The sequence below is a fragment of the Vidua chalybeata genome, chromosome 1 (assembly GCF_026979565.1).
Source record: "Vidua chalybeata isolate OUT-0048 chromosome 1, bVidCha1 merged haplotype, whole genome shotgun sequence".
Classification (NCBI taxonomy): domain Eukaryota; kingdom Metazoa; phylum Chordata; class Aves; order Passeriformes; family Viduidae; genus Vidua; species Vidua chalybeata.
In genome coordinates, this window is record NC_071530.1 from 102,494,756 (window position 1) to 102,515,262 (window position 20,507).

Here is a 20,507-nt window from a genome sequence, read left to right on the forward strand (position 1 = left end):
CTGAGTGAGCTGAGCTGCAGCCCGGGGGATTTGCTCTGAATTTGTCTCTCTTGGAGTGGCAAGAAGTCTTATTGTTTAATATTGTCTAAGTTCTCTTGTGTAATAAACAGGTTTTTTCCACTTTTTTCCTCCAGAGGTATTTTCTCCCGAACCGGCTGGGGGGAGGGGCCAATTGACTCTGCTTTCCTAAAGGAACCCTTTTGTGGGGGGGGAGGGGAATTCTTTCCCCAGACTTGCCCTGAACCAGGACAAAGACAAACTGTTTCTACAGTGGAAAACATACCTAATTAGGCTACTTGTCCTTCCTAAAGGGTAGGGAAAGGTTAATACTTTCTTCTAGCTCATGGGATCTTCTCCAGCTGTTCCTGTCCCACGTCTGTAACACAGTGGCTCTGGCGATGCAGCGCCAGGACAGCTGAAGAACCCAAACCCCTTGGCCAACCAGAAACATCAATGGCTGGAGAAAAAACTGCTGATATAACCCTCTGCAATTTCTCCTCCCTATTCTCCTACTTATGCATGGGAGTTGGACAGGTCCCACTTCCAGAGAACATTAAAGCAACTATTATTTTAAAAGAAGAAGTGGAGTATTTAATATAACTAATATAATCACACTGATAATAGACTTCTAATCAGGTTGGGCTCTTTATTGTGTACAGATGGCAATAGCTTGTATTTGTATTACAGGTTATTTCAACATTTGGGAAATGTTATTAGCATTATTTTTAGGCCTTCTTTGTCTTATTGTTTAACTTCAGCTCTTCTTCAGTTGCTCTGTGGAAAATGTACTTATGCTTAAAAGCATAGATGCTTTGGCTGCACTGTCTTACAGAAAGCCTGACATTTGACTCTGTAACGTACTAGGGGAAATAAAAGGGAGAAAAGGAAACAGCAGCTCCCATGGCACTCCTGTATCCTCTTAACATTTTCTTGTAACTATACTGTTTTATAGATGAAACTGTCACCGCAAAAATGACAAATATAACACATAAAAGAACAAAAATGGGCAATAAATCACAAGTGACACCTCAGCCCATTGAAATGCATTCAGCCAGTGCTGCAGAAAGTAGGAACATTTCCTTGTTTTGCATTCTGCCCAGCCAAGCAAGAGGACCAGAATCCTTGAACAACTGGTACAACAATTGTTGGGGGCCATCACATAAAAACAGGCTTAGAATTTCACTTTGGAGAGTCAGATCCATTCTCATTCTGCTCTCCTTGACACTTGATCTTGCAACAGCACTGCAATATGGCTTTGACTTTACAGCACATAGGTGCATATTCTCCCCTGGATAACTATCCACACCTCCAACTAATGCAAATGTTGCCCAGAAGTAGCAAGACAAGGATAAACTTCTAAAATAGTGTATTGAACCTGCAGACAGATACATCTGCACATAGGCTTGTTATTACAGACTCAACTAGGAAATTGCCTGAACTAGGAAACAGTGGGTTCTACATTGCCCAAAATAGCACTTCAAGTTTTAGCATGTCAGAATACATATATATCAATGTTACAGGTCCAGGATGGAGGAAAAATGAATGTAAAAGTCTGTCCAGCACATGCTGTTATACCTCAGATGCATTGTAAAGCAGAACAATCGAGGTAAATAGCAAAACACTCTTTCTCAAATTTATGCTGTTGGTTTTTTTGTTAATAAACAAACTGTGTTTTCAGTAATGCAGTACAAAACTGGAGTAAATCTCCTGACGTAAAAAAATACCATGAAGTTGTGATTTAATCAATCAAAATTTTCAGTTTATTTTTTCCACTTTTACAGTGGAATTGCTGAGAACAGAATGTGACCCAGAACACTGCAATAAATCTTGCTATGTACTGAATGCCCATCTTAAGAAATGGGTATATTTTATTATGGTGCTGACTTCATAAGGGAGAAGAAACCGACTGGGATTATTTTATGACTGCTTTTAACTTGTTTATAAAATATGGTGATCATCTAGACCTTAAGGTATGTAGGATAAAACTAATTTATCTTTTAAGCATTTGCCCCAATCTTTAAAAAAAAAAAAAATCTGCCCAATTGTTAAGTATCAGTTACTTTACAAAACTTCTGACAGATCTTGCTGCATTTGATTTGTACCAAGAATTTAATGTATGAAGAATGTACAATACAGAGCTCTCTCTTGCAGCTGGATGTGTAATTACAATGGGTCATAAAAAGGGCGTTCTATGGAAATCAGTCTTAATAATATCCAGCAAAGTAGTGGCTGCTCCACTAAATCACAAATGGAAATACTTTAATTTAAATACAAGTAGCTCAGACATATTTCAACAATTAAGAAAATGCCTGACAGAATAGAACACCCTAATCATGATTCCACGCATGCTGTTTTATCAGAATGCAGAGAACAAAATATATGAGGGCCAAGTGAATACCAAATATGGCCAATTTAAATCCATTAGATGAAGTGTCTCTTACAAAATACTGAAACAAACTGCAAATTATTTCAGTCTTTCTCAAAAAGATGGATTTTTTAATTCAACTTTGAAGTTAAGATCAAACAATCACATTTGTATGTGGTAAGTTTTTTGATAACATTCTACATGATTTCAATTGTATGTTAAACTGTATTTGTTATGAAAACATGGGGACAGTATCATAAGTACTACTATGCTTCATGCATACATGATCTTTTTTCCTCGCAGACAGGTGTAAGATATTAGATATTCTCCTTCTGTTGAAGGACAAGGTCAACTGAGTGGATTTCAAGTTACTTACTTTCTGTAAGGTAACACTGAAAGTTAAACACTATCCCCCAAATTTGAATTCCTTACCTGCTACATTATTGGATCATTGATAAAAATGTATTGACTAAACACTAATTTCCCTATTTTGGCTTCTAAGAGTGCAACTGCTGCTTTTACACTAGGTTATCTTATGCTATAACTCAAGGACAACTACACTGTAGGTATTTAGGTGCAACTGCAAGGAAAAGTTCTCTTCGCTATGGGCTGCAAAGGCAACCTGGAGTGGCTGTCAAGATATTTAGGGCAACTAGCCGGTAATCCTATAAATGGAAGACCTTGTATTTTTATATGAAAAAAAGAAGGAAAAAGGAAGGACAAAGAGAAATTAATAATGCATTGTTTATCAACGGCACCAGTAAGAGGTAAGATGAATTGGTGACAAGGATGGAGGAAATGAGTGCAAGTAGAATTGGCTTGAAAGCTGAGCTGTATTATCATGATATTTGTGAAGAGGAAGACCTTTCAAATTTGGTAACGATATTCAGGAATGCAACCAAGATTTTAAATTTTCATTATGCAAGAAGCATCAACTACCAATGTAAAGAAACCCGAAAATGCCATCCTTGACCTTCCCACTGCTGCTTACGTATCTCCTCAAATGCTAAAAGATGAAAGTAATTTCTTCATCTCAAATATAATTACTTTGGTTCTGAGCAAAGAAGTGAGTAAAAAGCACTGAACAGAAAATGCTAAGTGACATTTAACAGTTACAGCTGTAGGGCTTGTGGTAACTACAGTTAGAAACAGCCCTGTACTTTCACATAAACAAATCCTTTTACATGTAAATCCTTTCCACAGTCTTGAAATTTACAGGAGAGAAATGTGGAGACAATGTGTATCACTCTCAGCTCCCTCATGTGTGGTCCAGTTTCTGTAAACCTCCTTTATAAAAACCTTTGTTCTCCTCATGGGTACTGCAGTACTGCTGTACTGCCCTGAAGTTGAAAAGCCTGCCCTAAGGACCCCTAGACAGGATGTCTCCCTAGAAAAAGAGGAATTCTTGTTGCTGTCATGGGACAACCATGTGGGCTGGGTGAGGTTTCTTTGCTTGTTACTGCAGTTGTGGCTAACAAGGAAGAAGATATTTCTTTCCTTTTGAGCACAGTCTTTCAAGCATGGGGTGGGGGTTGGGAAGATGATGAGGGTATTCCAAAGGCTCTCTAATACCTTTCACTAATAGCTATAAATGCTGTTGGCAGGTATAATGTGATACATTCTTTTTCACTACAAAATTAGATTCTGGTAGAACATTTTTATTTTCTTTTCAAGAAAAAGGAAACAAATTTCACAGATCTGACAGACAACCACAAACTGCCAAAGCCACCAGTGACAAAGCAATGAAATAAATCCTATGTTAGCCAGCTATCTTATGCTAGGCATATCTCTTTTCTCTTATTGTTAAGTACTGTGGCCATCTTCTTGTGGAACAGGCGTATCTCCAGTGTTACCTATAACTGCCCAGTTTTGCATTGAAACAAATAAAAAACCCCAAAACATGAGAAGAAAAACATTTCAATCTCCACATGGAAAAATATAGAAGCTTATTTGAATCCTGTGATAAAGAAATCAAAACTTGTTGAATTTTAAGGATATGGAAGAGATCCTGTCTCTTCAATGTTTTATTTGAATTGTCAAGTAAAAATTAACTGAGGCATAAAAATGTATGCAGGCACAGCTTCTGCCAAGCAGCAGTAACAAGAACAAGCTACTTAATGGCATCATATAAGTATGTTATTCTGGTTAGTTCATAGGTTATTAGAAATTAAAAGTATACATGCAGCAATTTTGTTTTGATTGACAAGGTAACTTGGGCCTTATGGATCACTCAGCTTTGCTATTATAACACATACCCCAGAATAAAAAGCTAGAGCAGACATGTCACTAATCCTCTTATCTTGAGATGGATCATTTAACTGCCTCTTATTTACTGTAGCAGTATCCAGATACCAGACATCTGAACTCCTCTCTTGGACACCCTGGTAGCAACATGGGAACAATGTGCTTTCCCAAGGAACTATGCCAGTATTCTTCAAAAAGGCCAAGATTTATCATATGCTAAAAGCTGATGGACTAGGTTTACTTCTCCCATTAGATATTTAATCACTTCAGGTTCTAGAGTTTTTAATGCTCTTTGGTTCTCTTTGAAAATAAATATGTTTGCAAATCCCTGAAAGGTTTTAGGCACAGGTTTATTTTCTAACAAAATCAATCATTTCCCCAGGTTCATAAAGGTTTTCTAGCATATTCTGAGCCATCCTTCAAGCCATATAGAGTGTAATAATGGCTCCACTTGAATACTGAGTTTACTTTGACAATTAGATTTTAAATCCTTAAGTCTTGCTCATTCTCATATGTCACATGCTAGGTTGTTTTATTTTAATCCTAGAACTCATGTATGACATAATAAAAAGTAATATTTTTTATTTCTATATTATAATTTAATTAATATTGAAATGTTGCCAGAAAACATGATCTTCCTACCATTACACAGGAAAAAAACCCTGAATCCACTAATACTAGATCTTTGTCCTAACTTGCACATGCAACTTTCGAGCCTCTATTATTTAGAAATTCTAGTGTCTTGATCTAATAACAGAGAAAAAAATAAACAGGTACGCAGATATATATCTATATTCAAACTTTCATTTAATTTACGGATGGAGCAAGACGAGATCTCTTTACAACATGAGGCTTGAAGGAACATTCCACAGATCACACACAATGGGCACATGCAGTGGAGTCGTACATACAGGGATGTGTGTGTGAGTTTTGGTGCCAAGCACACCACTGAATTTAATGGAGCTGAGGAAAAAAATTATAAACAGAAATGAACTTTTAACACAGGAAACCTTTTACGAGCAGAGAAGGAAGAAACTGTCAGGGAAAAGGAGCCAAAGAGAAAGAGACAGAATGGGCATGGTGACTTATCTGTACTTGAACATCTGACCTGTTAGTTGGTCGTCGCCTGCAGCAGGGGCGATGCGAATGTATGGTGTTGTAAGCTGAGTCACGATTATCGCAGCTAAGGCAAAGGAAGAGTTCCAGGTCAGCATGCATGAGGGAAAAAAAAGCCAGACTGAAGCTACGCCAGCAAGAAGAATCTTGGTCAGTTGTTTATTGTCTGAACTTCACAAATAAAAACCAAAAAACTCCCACAAGTTCCTTTTCATCTTCAGTTGTTAGTGTGGTTATTCTGCAAATTAATAAGCTGTTGTGTGTGACTTTCATTCAGGAAAAGGACTCGAAGCACATTATTTACTGCATTTGAGGAAACTGGAGACTCTTCGGCTCTGCTAGTCAGGGTGCTAATTTTTCTAAGTGAAAACAAGCTGATTATTCAGAGTACTCTCATATCAACTTCTCCACATAATTTGAGCTAGTTTCATTTTTATTTTCCTATTTCATAATACTACATTTTCCTACCATTTTTAAAAGACCGTTTTTATGTAAAGCATTTTTGAGCTAGTTAAGATTAATTTTTCTTGTACCCAGTTGGGTCACTGTTCTAAAAATGCATGCACTACCCATATACTTAATGTTCAGCATACAGAGAATGACTGCTGAGAGGTGGCACACTTTTATTAGGTAGGTGTGTAACTGTCCCAGGTCTGAGTTTCAAGTTCACAAGAAAAAACTGAAAACCCTGACTTGTTTGTGCCCTGAAATATCCAGACTTTTCTAACACAGTTATAACAACGACTTCCTGCTACAGACAACTATTACTGTGGCTCACATTAATAAAATTTGTTATTTCTTTGTTTTCCAGCAGTTCTATGATTGCCTCTAAATGGTTAAGCACGCTGTGATACATATATATTAAGGAATATTAAAAAAATTAAAAGGTCAGATCCAACACGATGCAGCTGGAGAATGATGCAAAGAAAAAATATTGGAAAATTAAGGACAAAATTATATGAAAGATCACTCATTTACATAGAACAGCCTGGGTGCTATTAGAAATGTGGCAGCGAGAGAGGAAAATAGATCATCTACCATCTGCAGACAATTAAACTCAAAACTGCTGCTGCATAATATTTGGAAATATCCCTCAGCAACACTGAAATGCAGTGTTGATAGTAGCTTCTAGAGTACTGTTGCTACTGGATTTAAAATATTATAATATCCTTTTCTCTCTCATAATTAATGAAAGCCTTCCAATATTGCAAAATTAGAACAATGATGCCTCCCTCTTGAGAACTGCATTCCTAGGAGATAATCAAGATGTTTCTATCCAGACAGTGCTGTAAGTCATATCAGAAAATATAGTCTTAATATAAATCACAAACCACCACAAAGTTGATAGTAATAAACTTGGAGGCGTTTTGGAATGTTTTCAACTTAGTCTGTTGAGATTTTACAGTCATTTAGCTTGAAGAAAGAGTAGGAATATGAAAGCTATATTTCAAGCAATATATGACAACCTTTATTACCACTGGTACAAAAAGCTATTCTGGATTTTTGTTTGTTTGTTTGCTTCATTATTTTGTCAAAAATAATGGGAGTGGAAACCCTGCAGTCTCCCCATTTGTATATACACCAATTAGTCACAGAGGTCCCAGAAGCCTTTCTCTACAGAAAACTGAGATCAGGAGACTCCACATCACAATAATGTGCTGCATGATCCTTCTACTAACAAAGTCACTGGCAAAGGCTTCCTTTGACTTCATCAGAAGCAGAAGGAGAACTTTCAGCTCTACAAAATCAAACATTCTCATCCTAATTTATACTTGTAATCACTGCAATCAGGATTTTTATATGATCTCTAAAAGAACACATTTAACAGAGGTTTCGTTTGTAAAAATGTAATGGTCATAAAACAAGATCATTTTTTAAAAGGGTACAAACTGAGGTTGTTTAAAATACACTTGATGGAATGAGAAAGTATTATCTAGCTACTGAACCCATACATGCATTTGACCCAATAGAATTAGGCTGCACTTTTCTGGAGATAGGCTGTACTCTTCTAACAGGAAACCTGTCAATATGATAATAAGCTATGCTGCACTTGGGTCTCTGATGCAGCAACAAGGTTTAATGTCTGCCAGTTGAGCACATGCATTATTCCTGCTGACATCAACAGGAGGGAAGAGGGTACTCAAGGTACAGAACAGTTCTGCTGGATCTGGGACACAAACATTACATTTATATTACAGTTACGTATTTTTATTTTTACAAAAAATTAAAAGGTGTATGGTGGGCCACGGAATGAACACTGCATGACAGTGATAAAACCAACTCTCAGTGACCTTAAGAAGGTCTTAAGGGCACCAACAACTTTATTATCTGGAGGTGAGATAATTAAAGGGAATGTAACTAGCAAGTTACATAGCTCTGCTCGTGAAATGTTCTGAATCCCCATATTGGTCCTCAGGACAGACTTCAAACAGGCTAAACACAGTGAAGTGGCAGTGGCTTGGCCAATCTCAGGTAGCTCAGTGGAGCAACTTGAAAGTTGCTTTGAGTGACCTTGATTCTAGGAATGGCACAGGCCTGTGTCCAGTAAAATACTTACATGTCTACTTTAAGATGGAATAGTTGTGAAGTAGTCAATGAGATTATTCTCTGTGTGCAAAAGTAAGTACATGATTGACTTGATTAGGGCCTAGCTGGTCAGAACATGGTGCTAAGAACACCAAGGTTGTGGGTTCAATCCCCATATAGGCCATTCACTTAAGAGCTGGATTCCATGATCCCTTGCAATTCAGAATACTCTGGGATTCTGTGAAACCATATGGCTTCTCACATACATAGTAAAATCCACATTGTGTCTACTGATTCCAATGGCCTACACAAGGCTGTAGGTATTTTCAGGATCAGACCTTAATTCAAAAGAAGATTGCACCAGTTTTATACATGAATGGCCTGAACCACTTCCTCTAGCTTTAAAAACCACTGAACATGAACTTGTGAAGATAAGAGAAGCCCAGATTACAAATATTTCAGGAATGTTACTAGTACGTGAAAATTAGAGGTAGTACTGCAGAGAGTTCCTAATCTTATTTGTCAGGAGCACTACAGCACATAAATAGATGGACATAACAAGCACATAGAACTTAAGTGGCTTACTATCTAGTAGCTACACTGTAGTCTCAAAGCTCAGAGGAAAATGGTGCAAGTCTAAGAAATCTGGCAGAGTGGTCAGAGCCGCCGTTGCTTACTGGGGTACAAACAGTGTGAATGCACTGAGCTGTACCAAGCTGTTCATGGGGATTAAACAGAAGGAGAGGAGACTGGGAGAGGACAATTTTATGTCTTGTTCCAGTGCAGGTATAATGATTTCTGACCTACACACACAGAGAATTTTTGCTGTTTTCTTCTAATGCAAATGTGAGAGGTCCAGAGAGGGCACAGAATTCTGCTTTTCCCTTAAGTATCTCTGTTAGATCCAAAGGGAAAACATCTGTGCAGACAGCTACTTTTAATACCATATTAAAATATGTCATGGTCTCCACTTAATCTTTTTAAATTAATACTGATTAAAAATACAATGCAAGCATTCAGTTTAAAATCACGGAAATCAGTGCTTTACTGTAGCCCCTCAAGAATTTTGCACCAGAGACTAAAAATACCATCAAAGATACTTCTGGTTTAAAAAAAAAAAGTCCTCACAGTAACCTCCAACATTATTTTATTATGAAAAAATCTAAAACATGCTTTCAAAACAGGAATGTAGGGAGATTTTTTAAAAAATAAAACCTGCATTTCTCATATCTCCATTGCCAAATGGGTTAGCTCAAAGTAGCTTGTTGCTATGGGAGCTATTCCAATCCACAAAGTTACCCTCGCTTCTCAAATGGGAAAGTAAAAATTTTCAGTCAGTCAAGTAATTTAAATAGTTGAACATCCATTAGTGATCAGGAATACAAATCTTCAAAAAATTTAAAATCCATTCCTCTAATCATCTATTATGATTTCTGATGTAACCTAGTTCACTCCTGATATCTCTGAAGCTACTTGAAAACAATACAGGATTTCACTTGCATCTGGAATTAAACTCTCATCTGTATTATATTTGAGTTGAGTTCAGATTATTTGAAATATTTCTATGGTTTAGTACCAGTCAGTTAGTAAATTAAACTACTTCCTTTGGTCTGTAAAAGAAAAGAAGCCAGGAATCAGTTCAAAGAGGCATAAAAATGTCACATTAGGGAGTATCCAAACTTTCAACAGGGGTAACTTTATGCTAACATTTCTGTTTACTTTTAAATTACGACATTCTCATCCCATTTAGACTTAGAGGTGGTGATGAAATTGTGAAGTCTACATGTAAAGGAAATCATGGTGGAATCAGTTCCATTAGGGATAGTCACTGAGACAAGCATGATCTCCTGCAAGGTGCAGTGGTATAGGGATGAAGCAGTTTTTGTTTCATGCTCTTGTCAGGTGCCCAAATTGCCAGGTGGTTTTACCTGTTCCTACTCACAGCAGCACGTTCTTTCCTGTTCCTTTACTACAATCTCCAAGTAAATTGTACTATTCCATCACTTCTTTTTCAGGCTTTTAAATTGCCACCAGCTAAAGGTACTAAGAAGGTGAGACTACAACGATAATCACAGACAGATCTAGCCCCCAAAGATAAATAGATCACCAGTGTGTTTATGTTTCCCCGTTTGAAGACAAAACCTATAGCCAGTACTGTCTCAACTATACATATTTGTCTCACAAATGGTAGTATCATCTGCTGACAGTCAAGTAAATATAGCTGATCTCTCTCATTAAAATGAAGAACATGATTTCTCGACTTCTCTTTTACACAGCAATTAAGTTAAGGTAATTGCTTACAAGTAAGGTGCAATTTTTCACTATGGATGTATAAGCAGTTGGTATGTACTCTGCAGTTGGCAATCTTACAACTCTATGATACATATATACATATATGTATATATATATATGTATGTATGTAAGAACAAAATTTATTGTGAGATCATATAAAAACCCACAGAATATATTTTAAAAGTCCTGTGTTCAAGCAGACAAACAAATGTAATTAATACATTTATAATTACAAACAAACAAACAAATTTCCTGAATCTTAGCTAAGGATGCAAATTATTCTATGAAAATTCTATAATATGTTTAGCGATCTGTTTTAGCAGTATAAACACTTCTGGAAGTTTCCAAACACCATGTGAGGGGAAGGTCAACAAGCTGAAGTACAGAATATATGACATAATCGAAACATACCTTTTGTGGCTACCCTGACGCAGTCAATTTTAGTTTCCTGTGTCAAACAAAGAGGAAAAAGGTCACATCTTGTGTTTCTGGACAGAGAAAGTCATCCATTATTCTAGTCTTAAAATTACTGATAAAATGTCAGAGCAGAATGTGCCTCATTCCATATTTAACTGCTTATTAGCTGACTCAAAGTACATTCATAATATGGACAAGCACTACTTGGGTAAGGTACATAAACATTTCACTTAACATTCCTCTGAAAGTAGAAAATGTGAAAGATATTTGCAGGAGCACAGGCAAGTGTTCAGCTTTTTAACTCTGGCAACATAATGACCTTGGGAGATTTTTCTTTTTCTTACTGAAAGTATAGTTTGAGGCATCATGTTAGACAACTTTAGGAAGAAAAATTAGTCAATAGTGTTTCACATTTGTGCACTGTCAGTGCACTGTGAATGAGGGAGCATTATGGTTTCTGGCAGAAAACATTTCCAGGCTGTCAGCACAGACAGCCAAAGCTTATCAGGAATTGAAGGGCTCTGGGTAGGTCTGTCCAGGAAATGAAAAACAATTCCAGGAAGAATTAGTCTCATGAAACATGATCTGTGAGGATCTTTTTACACACTTTTCATTTCAGTTCCATCTACTTCTTTTTCCTTTTATTTTGTTTGCAGAAAGGGACAAAAAAAAGGAGTGATTTCTAATTCAATCACGGCACCCAAGTGAGAAAAAGGGAGAGCAAGATGTTACAAACTAAGGTAACAGGACTGGACACACTAAGACAGATGTGCTAAAACCCACAATTGTGTTTGGCTTAAACGTAACAAAAGAAATCACATTTTCTTGTTCAAAGCAAGAAAAATAACAAAAAAGAAGAAAAAAAGCCAGTCAAACACAATCACTGGACAGCTTTTAGCTAATAAGACAGAATGGTAACATACTACTTTGCCTGCTCACTACTGACAAAACGTGTGGTTTTCCCCTCCTCTTTCCCGTAACCTTTAATCATTAAGCAATATTGTGTTAGGAAAACTGCTATTTTTTAAACTTAGTGTTTTAAATTTCACGGTTACTTCATTTTCTCATTAGCAACTAAATTGGGCATCCTGCTAGTTGATGCCAATCATTTATTTACAAACAAACACTGTTTAAAATCATGTCTGTTGCAAGACCTACCCCATTGGCTCTGCTAGCAGCTTGAAAATAGATGCTGTAGCTCTTATGAGGAAGAAGAGGAGTATTCCAGAAACCACTGTAGGTTTTGTTATCACCAACAGTAAAAGGCTGAGCAGCTAGTAAACCATTGGCTGGAATCTCTGCAGCGAAGTAGTACTGGGAATTCAAGAGTGAGGCATTCTGGAAATGAATGGGCACTGGGTAGCACTTTAGGATTTCGGTTGTCTTTTTGGTCCTCCGTGGGCGCTCTCCCTCAACAACGATTTGATAGACACTAAGAGTGTAGAAAGGAAAGAACAAAAGAAACAGTGGTTATTTTAAAACTTGGGCAGTCAAACCATCCTAAAACTATAATAGTGTACCAGTATTTACTGGAAAAAAAAACTGTTAAAAGCAAAGAACACAGAAAAAAAAAAGACATTTTAATATTCAGGTGTATAAATTTGTGGAATAGATTCATGCTTTCAAATTAATTTAGTTCTGGAAAAACAAAAATAGCCATACATATCACAGCTTTTCACACAAGTGAATGCAGAGCACATTTTCTTGTTCAAACTCTTGTACAGAAAAAGTGTGTTTAATCAGTGCCAAAATGTGGTATTAAGTATTATTTTGTTTACAAAAGTGAGCATAAAGCTATAGAGTCCCTTCTCTAATCTGTTATCTTACCTAAATGAAATTAAATTCATACTAAGATAAAAATGAAGACATAATTACAGAGAGACAGGGACCAGTATTTGCTTAACTGTTGACATTATAAGTATTTATAAAAGCACAAAGTAAAATTTCAGTGGCATATTGACTATTGCTGAGCAAGTATAAAACACTTTTTGATGGAAGTTATCACTCAGCAAAGCACTTTTGTACATCTCATAGATAACCATATTTTTCATTTTCTGAATTCTGCAAAGCAAGTCAGTTTGCACTTGCAGTCTCTGCTGTACTGGGACCTACAGAGAACAGTCCATCCCTCTCCACTGTAAAGGTGCTATGGACATTCAAACAGGAACAAAGAAATTGCAATTTCTGCTGTATATGCAAACAGTGTAATCATTATACCCTGGCAGTTGCTGTAAAAGACTGAGTCAGTGCTTTTAAATTTGTGATATGGGAAGTCCATGTCTCTAAAGAGGACTGGCTTACAAGTTTATTGCTTCACTGGGGACCAGTGATTCTTAATCAGTATTTGTCTCCTGGAATCCTGAATCCCAGTAAACAAGTCAGTCTAGATAATTGATGTCAAAGTGGCAACCTGTCCATGTTTTTGTGTATCATCTACATCCAGTAACAATTTATGATCTTTCAAGTTGACAGTTCATAGAAACCAGCAATCTCTGCATAGGAAGTTTCTTAAAGATGAAATATCCACAGAGCCTTCTGATGTGTTATTGTTCCGTCATCTGTAGGTAGAGAATTGTGTTTACAGAAGATTCTGCCAGAAGTACAGGGACACATGAGCTGAGCTTCTGCAGGACCATCTCAGTCTGGACCCAACAGGATTTTATTGGCTTAATCATATCCCTGCACAGCTATGGTTACTTCCCATCTGAAGGCAAATCTGGCTTAGAAATAGAGGGATGAACTGTCCAATGACAGGAGGGATGGTGCTTTAAGCAACCTGGAGGGCAAGGCATCCCTTGACCACATTAGGGGGTCAGACTAGATAATCTTTAAAGGTCCCTTCCAACCCAAACCATTCTATGATTCTGTGACACCACCATTTAAGGTCTGCAGAGTCTTTATAGTCAAATAACACCAAGGGGCAGAAAATGGCAATTTTCTTGACCATCTTACTGTTTTTTTACCAGACTTACTGATCATGTGCCACAGACCTTCTTGACTGTATTTTTACGGTCTAGCATCTCCAGTGGGAGATGCTGGATTTCTGTGCTCACAAAAAATGTCCAGAAAATTAACATGGAGAATGTTGCTTTTCGTTCTTATGCAATAAATACTTTTCCTTCTGCCTGATTTGACTTTTAATATGGTGGAGCTTTAGTTCAGTGTTAACACACTTAAGCCTATCTGCCCTGATGAAGATGTCTACGCATCTACAGTTCTCAGAGAATTGAGCAGAAAGAAGGTGTCCACTTTTAGGTCAACCTAATTGCTTCCCAGACTCCATTGATTATAATAACTAAATACTCAGCTCACATGTAGACATCTTAAAGTGGACACTCAAATTTAAATGTTTTAATTTAATGCTGAACTTCATGAAGATATCTAACCATGCATAAATTTAGTACAGCCAGGGACACAGGAATGTCTTGAGGGTTCACTTGAAGGCCTCTGCTTGTAAATTTTGCTTCATATCAAGCAGAAACGTTTTCATTAGCTGATTAATTCCATGCTGAGTAGTAAATGAAGGTCAATCCACAGCAATCTTTCTTTGATCCTGTGGGAACTGATTTGTAAAAAAACTAACCATGGAGTATCTACATTACAATCTTGTTTTTTTCTTACAAATCAATTTTTTACATATTTTTCACAATTAATTTTCTAGAACAAAAGAGAGTTGCTTAGAACTGGGATTCCAAACTACTTTGAAGACAGCATGTTGCCTCCTCTATTAATTTGCAGTGAATCTACAATAAATACCATTTGTAAACTTAAATGGAGTATTGGAAAAAAATGCAGAAGATGATGTAAACATTTATTCTTGCAAGACAGTGAAGCTGGATATGCTTGCCTAATACTGCAGCAAATACATGAATCCTGCAGTTTCACTACAGCATGATGGATAGTAAACTAAGTTACTTCTTTCTTGCAGCAGGCCTGAATATAAGAGGGACTTCAGACCAGATGAGATAGTATGATTTGTTTCAGTACTGGCTGAAATGAGGATTCTCTTAATTTTTCACTCTGTGATTAAAGCTAAAGACGGTAGACATTTTAGAAACAAAACTGTCATTAAAATGCTTCTTTTCCTGTGGTAAATCCATATTTATTTATTTATACTACATGCACTACTCCTTGTATACCTTTTAGATGCCTGCCATCTACTCATTTTCAGATAGTTTAAAGAAGGAAGTAAGTTAAACTGGAGCAATTTCAAACTCAAAATGTCTCTTAATCCTTACTCCACAAGACAAATTAGATTTGCAAGCATCTAGACCTCAAATCTATTTGCTCTTTAATAATTTAAGCACTGAAAGGTCAAACAACTCTTTTCTGTTCCCCTTCATCAAAGTCCAAATGCTAATGAAAAATAACTAAATCCTATCTGCTGGCCAATTTCCACACACTGCTGTTTCTCTGATGTAAATTAACACATTATGAGCACCTGGGTCAATGGAAACCTGACAGAATTTTACCAGCGATACTTTTTACATTTGTACAAATGAGATCATCTTGCTAATGAATTTTACAAAATTACCCCAATTACAATTATAATCCAAAAGCTTTCTCTAGGTCTTACAATTAATATTACTTTCTTTAATATGTAACAGCTGGACTACGCTGAAAAGGGTTCAAGCTCAGTGAATTGAGCTAGCACTGTGCCACTCTTACATATTAGTCAGACTTCTGGCTGGTCTGATGTTGCATTATTCCTTTTCCACACCTCTACGTTTCAGAGAATAAAGTCTTCCTACCTGTAATCCAGAAAACAAGTTCTACACTACAGTGAAATGTGCCAAAAGCATATTGGTTATCGGCAGCATTTAGACTGATTTTCCGGAAGCAAAGAAATGTAATTTAAGTATAATTCATGTTCCACAATTCTACTATAGAATTTCAATGCCTTAGAAATTAAATACAAAATTAATTTTTATAAATAAATAGTTCAGTGTTGCATTGAGAAAGGAACCATGGTAGTTATTTTTAACCTAGGATTCAAAGGATTCAAATTTGGAGATTAAAAAAGATGTATGGAAGAAGAAAAAAAATTATATTATTTTTACACTGCTTTTTATTCTAACAATTCCAAACCAGTTCCAAATTTAAATGATTATGCAGAGATACAGATCTGAACACAGTACTTTAATTTTTGTTAGAAATTAAACATAGCAGGTCTCTCAGATATTTATTGAATTTGGATTGCTTGAATTGGAATGGTGTGTCAATGTCTGATAAATACACTATTTTTTTTCAGAATTGAAAAAGAGACATGAAAGCAGAAAGAAAATGTATTAGCACAGTAATAAAAGATGCTCAGAGTACTTAGACAAATGACATTTTGAAGAAGACTTAAGTATATATGTAGTCTTAACTACATGAAATGATAGGTTTTGGTAACCTCCTGAATCAGGACATTACTCCACACTAGTAGAATGCTGCAAATCGAATTTTAATTAATCGAAGTCTCATTCAAAGTTACAGAATAACTTTCCAAGAAGGGCCTATTGGATGCAAATGTGAACTTCAGAAGTCTTTATACAGGAGTATGTAAAGGTACATACTTAACATGTACAATCTAGTCATTTATTGAAACTTACTAATCTATAATTACACCTAATTCCATAGTAATTCCAAACTACAAACAAAGGGAAAACAAGCTTGATTACTTCATTATTGAACTGTCAGCTCTATTTTGTCCCTCTGAAACAGTCTTGATGCTTTATATAACTGAAGCATTGAAGAAATTTTTAGAATTAATTTCACAGAAGGGAGATGGCCTAAGGAACTGAATAGAGACAAAGACTATCTGAATTTATTTACTAGTCTTAATACAGCTGCTGTGTGTGATCCTAGCCAAGCCAATCAACTGTTACAGGCCTCAGAAATCCAGTTGTAAAATTAGAATAAAAAACTTTCTTATTCCTGCTTCAATTGTTTAAAATGTCTTCAAGATCTTATTATCCTTGATTTCTTTTTCCCCCTAAGAAATGCACAAAGCCTGCAAAGCTCTTAAGGTCCAATAAGAGTGCCCTAATGAGCTGTGTAAACTGTTGGGCTACCTCTGTAGACTGTCATGGTAACACTCGTGAGCCTAATTTGAAGTTTTCTGCTGACTGTTTTAAGTTCAGGCTTTATTAGAAATATAGGAAACCAGTACTTTTTATAGATCTATTTCTGTATTTTGACCTGCATGCTTACTTTGTTTTAATGCTTACAGACTCAAACAATAGAATAACCGTTAATCTACATATTGACCACTGTTACTCATTCCCACAGCCCTATTTATCTGCATGCTACAATCACTTTACTGCATTCTTCTACTAAAATACCAGTTCCAATAGAGGGCAAAATTAAGAAACCCAAACCCCACCCCATTATCACAGCTCTAAATCCATGAAGAACCTGATTACTCAAACCATAAGAGTCCCCAAAGTTTGTAGGGTCCCCACAGTTTCAGCATCTTCTGTAGACCCTGAAAATTCTTCTAGCATACTGACATTAAGATTTTAAAAATGTATCAGTTGTTTTGTTCATGTTTTGCATCTGAAACTTTATATATCTTTGCTCGTCATGTGTTATGCAAGTTTATTGCCTAACATTGCTTTCTGAAAAGAATACAGCCTTTGGACAGTTTTTTCTATGTAATATGCAACATAACTTCATCTTTGTTATCAGTTGTCTCTGGCATGGTCATATCATATTTATATGGATTAACATTCGAGATACATATCTATTTCTCCATGCCCTTATAATGCACTAGATTCTTGTAATTCATCCTGTAACTTCAAATTTTAAAGTTCTAGAAATTATATGTAATTATACATATGTAATGCACCTTGAAATGGAAGAGAGAAATTACTCTTTAAAGGACAGGAATTAATAATTTATGGTTAGCAGGCAAATAGAAAAAGGCTACAAGAAATTGCCACTAACTCTCTTCCTACTGTGCAAGAGCCTGTACATTTATTATAGGTGGATTAAACAAAGGTGATGAACAACCCCTGATTTATCAGGTGTCTCACCATCACAGCTACACAGGCCTTGCCAGTGGGTCAGGAGTTCTAGCAACACCTAATATACAGTGAATAAAATATACTCTGTGTGCAGTCATTTCCAGAACAGATTAAATGCCAGAGAATCAGCTGAATAGCAGTCCTGTCCTGCTGACCACTGTCCCTGTGACCACTCTGCATATTTTATCGAAGGGGAAGCACACATGGTTCAACTGTGGACTAGAGGTAAGACCAGGGATTTTTTGATTAGCAGCAGGACAAATGAATATACCTACTAATGATGGACTAGACTGTTTAAGGTAGACACCTCTATTTCAGGGATGTTTTAATTTGGGGAATCAGAGATTTTCTGGGCTTTATGAAAATACAGCATCGCTCACTATAGCTTCTAAAAAAAGGTGAAGAAGCTTAAAAAAAATCCCTCGTAGGAACATAATGTTCAGATATGAAAATATAGAACTTAGAGTGAAGAAAAACAAGCAGACTAAATAAAACCTCTAAACTGACGTTGCTGTACCAATGCCAACAACAATGCCAACAAGTAGTTTTAAAATCACACATTAATATGCAATTTATATGGGGGGAAAAAAGTGATTTAGGCAATGCTGCAAATAATATGCGCACAACACCTAATCATCAAAATTCTTGCAATGGTTCCCATTTAATCCCTTGACATACCAGTTTTAGAGGTATATTGCCTGTTTCTTTGGGTGAGCAAAGGGAATCTTAAATCCTTATAGCTTTTCCGAGTGAAGGGAGTCTTAAATCCTTCTATATTTTTGTTTGTATCTTTTCTTGAAGCTAGGAGGTTCCACGTAAACGAAAGATTCACCATTTCTTTGGCAGGTTTTTCACTCTGTGGAACAGTTGTTGTCTCACAAATGTAGAAAAGGTGCTAAGTAAATAAAATACTTTGCGCTACCAGCTTGTTCAAACTTGAATGGAATGATTCTACTTTCACACCTGCCTTCATTTACTAGCTTTGCAGGCCAAGAGATAAGTCTGGTTAGATTCTCCAAGGCAAGGCCTATCTTCATTCTCAGGAAATGCTGTTACTGGCACCTGAAATTTTCAGCCCATGGGGAAAAAATAAAATTCAAGGAATCTTTTGGAATCAGAACTGGCATGAACACAAGAGAGACTAATATTATACAACACCTCCGTTGTCATGCAAGGAGCCCTATTTCTCAGATCAATCACAGCAGAAATAACTAAACGGCTGTAAAGGAGGAGATAAGACAGATTAGGTTCAGTCCCTAGAGATAGTGCCAAATGTAAACTCTCAGGTGTCGTAATAAGCTTTATCTTCACAGACCCAAGTCCACTGGGGAACAGTATCCAGGTTTTAATGTAAAACTCCTAAGCTGCTTTGTGACTGCCCAACTCTTTTGTATGGAAGGTCTCAAAGACTTAAAAGTCAGCATTTACAAAGGAGATTGTCTGGGAAAAATACATCCAAGGAAACCTCTCCTTAGCATTCCTATGGTTTTATACAGGAAATCCTGACAATTTTTCAAATGGAAAGCATTATGTCACTGGAAGCTAAAGGTATTTTGCTTGTTCTTTCCTCTAAGGACAGTCACCAGGGAAGGATATGACAACAGATTCAATTCTCTTGAGAAGGAAAACATCTGCTACATAGTATCTCAATTGCAGAAGAGACAGATAGGCTCTGAAAACAGTAATTAAATGGCCACCATTAAGTTCCTAACACATTCAAATTCTTTTTTCCAGGTGCAGAAGAAAGAATACATTTCTCTTTTGCAAATCTGGACTCCCTAGGATTGAAGGGACACATCAGAGCTTTGGCTCAGAAAATTGCACAAAGAAAATCTGCAAGGAAAAGGAGACAGTGACGCATGCTCCTTCCAGTTTCCAGTGGCGAGATGGGTGCCACCTAGTCCTGATGACACTGGGTGTTTGACTTCTTGTCTCATTTCCTAGTACAGAGATTCATTGTTTTTGACAATCTAAGCACACTTGTCAGAGGCAGAGAGTGTCCAGCAGATCTTCAGCTGGACAGCAATTGTAATTGTAATTGCAGGTAACCATAATACCATTCAGGAAACCTTTCTGAAATGTTTCTGCCTTTAGATTCAGTTATCACAAATGACAATCCAAAATGCAGCTTTATTTTGTTAGTAGAGAAGGGGAGAGAGAGAGTGAAAAATCTTACAAGGATTTCAGTTTGTAATACTTTGTTATTTAGCAGGACAATAAAGATTGTGGCAGTAGATGATCTGTGCTTGGTTTTACAACATATAGCCTGTTGATGGACTGCAGTTTCAATTTTGTCCCATCCATCCTTTGCAAAAAATCAATAAATTCAATACATATGCTAACCTACACTTATTCAGAATAAGTATTAGCTTACTACTGAAACAGCATATTAAAATTCATAAGATCCATTTGCCCAACAAGTATATAAGTGGTTGGTGGTTATACTTAACGCCAACAATAATTACTGCACAAGAGACTGCTCTGTTGTTAACTGAGATTTGTGAACTGGCAAGGGAATCAAAACTGTTCTCTCAACC

At 36.5% G+C, this 20,507-nt stretch overlaps 1 protein-coding gene across 6 annotated transcripts in view; it reads right to left on the reverse strand.

The window, feature by feature from the left end:
* Positions 1-20,507, reverse strand: part of PTPRM (protein tyrosine phosphatase receptor type M) — a 445,924-nt gene that overhangs the window by 164,085 nt on the left and 261,332 nt on the right. For 3 of the 6 annotated variants that reach the window (XM_053945615.1, XM_053945589.1, XM_053945580.1), the window contains exons 12-14: positions 12,119-12,392; positions 10,955-10,991; positions 5,718-5,792 (exon numbers count right to left, since the gene is read on the reverse strand). In XM_053945615.1, the coding sequence (XP_053801590.1) occupies positions 5,718-5,792; positions 10,955-10,991; positions 12,119-12,392 (386 nt within the window). The remainder of the gene's footprint in view (positions 1-5,717; positions 5,793-10,954; positions 10,992-12,118; positions 12,393-20,507) is intronic. The other 3 variants (XM_053945623.1, XM_053945606.1, XM_053945597.1) reach the window with 1 other exon arrangement.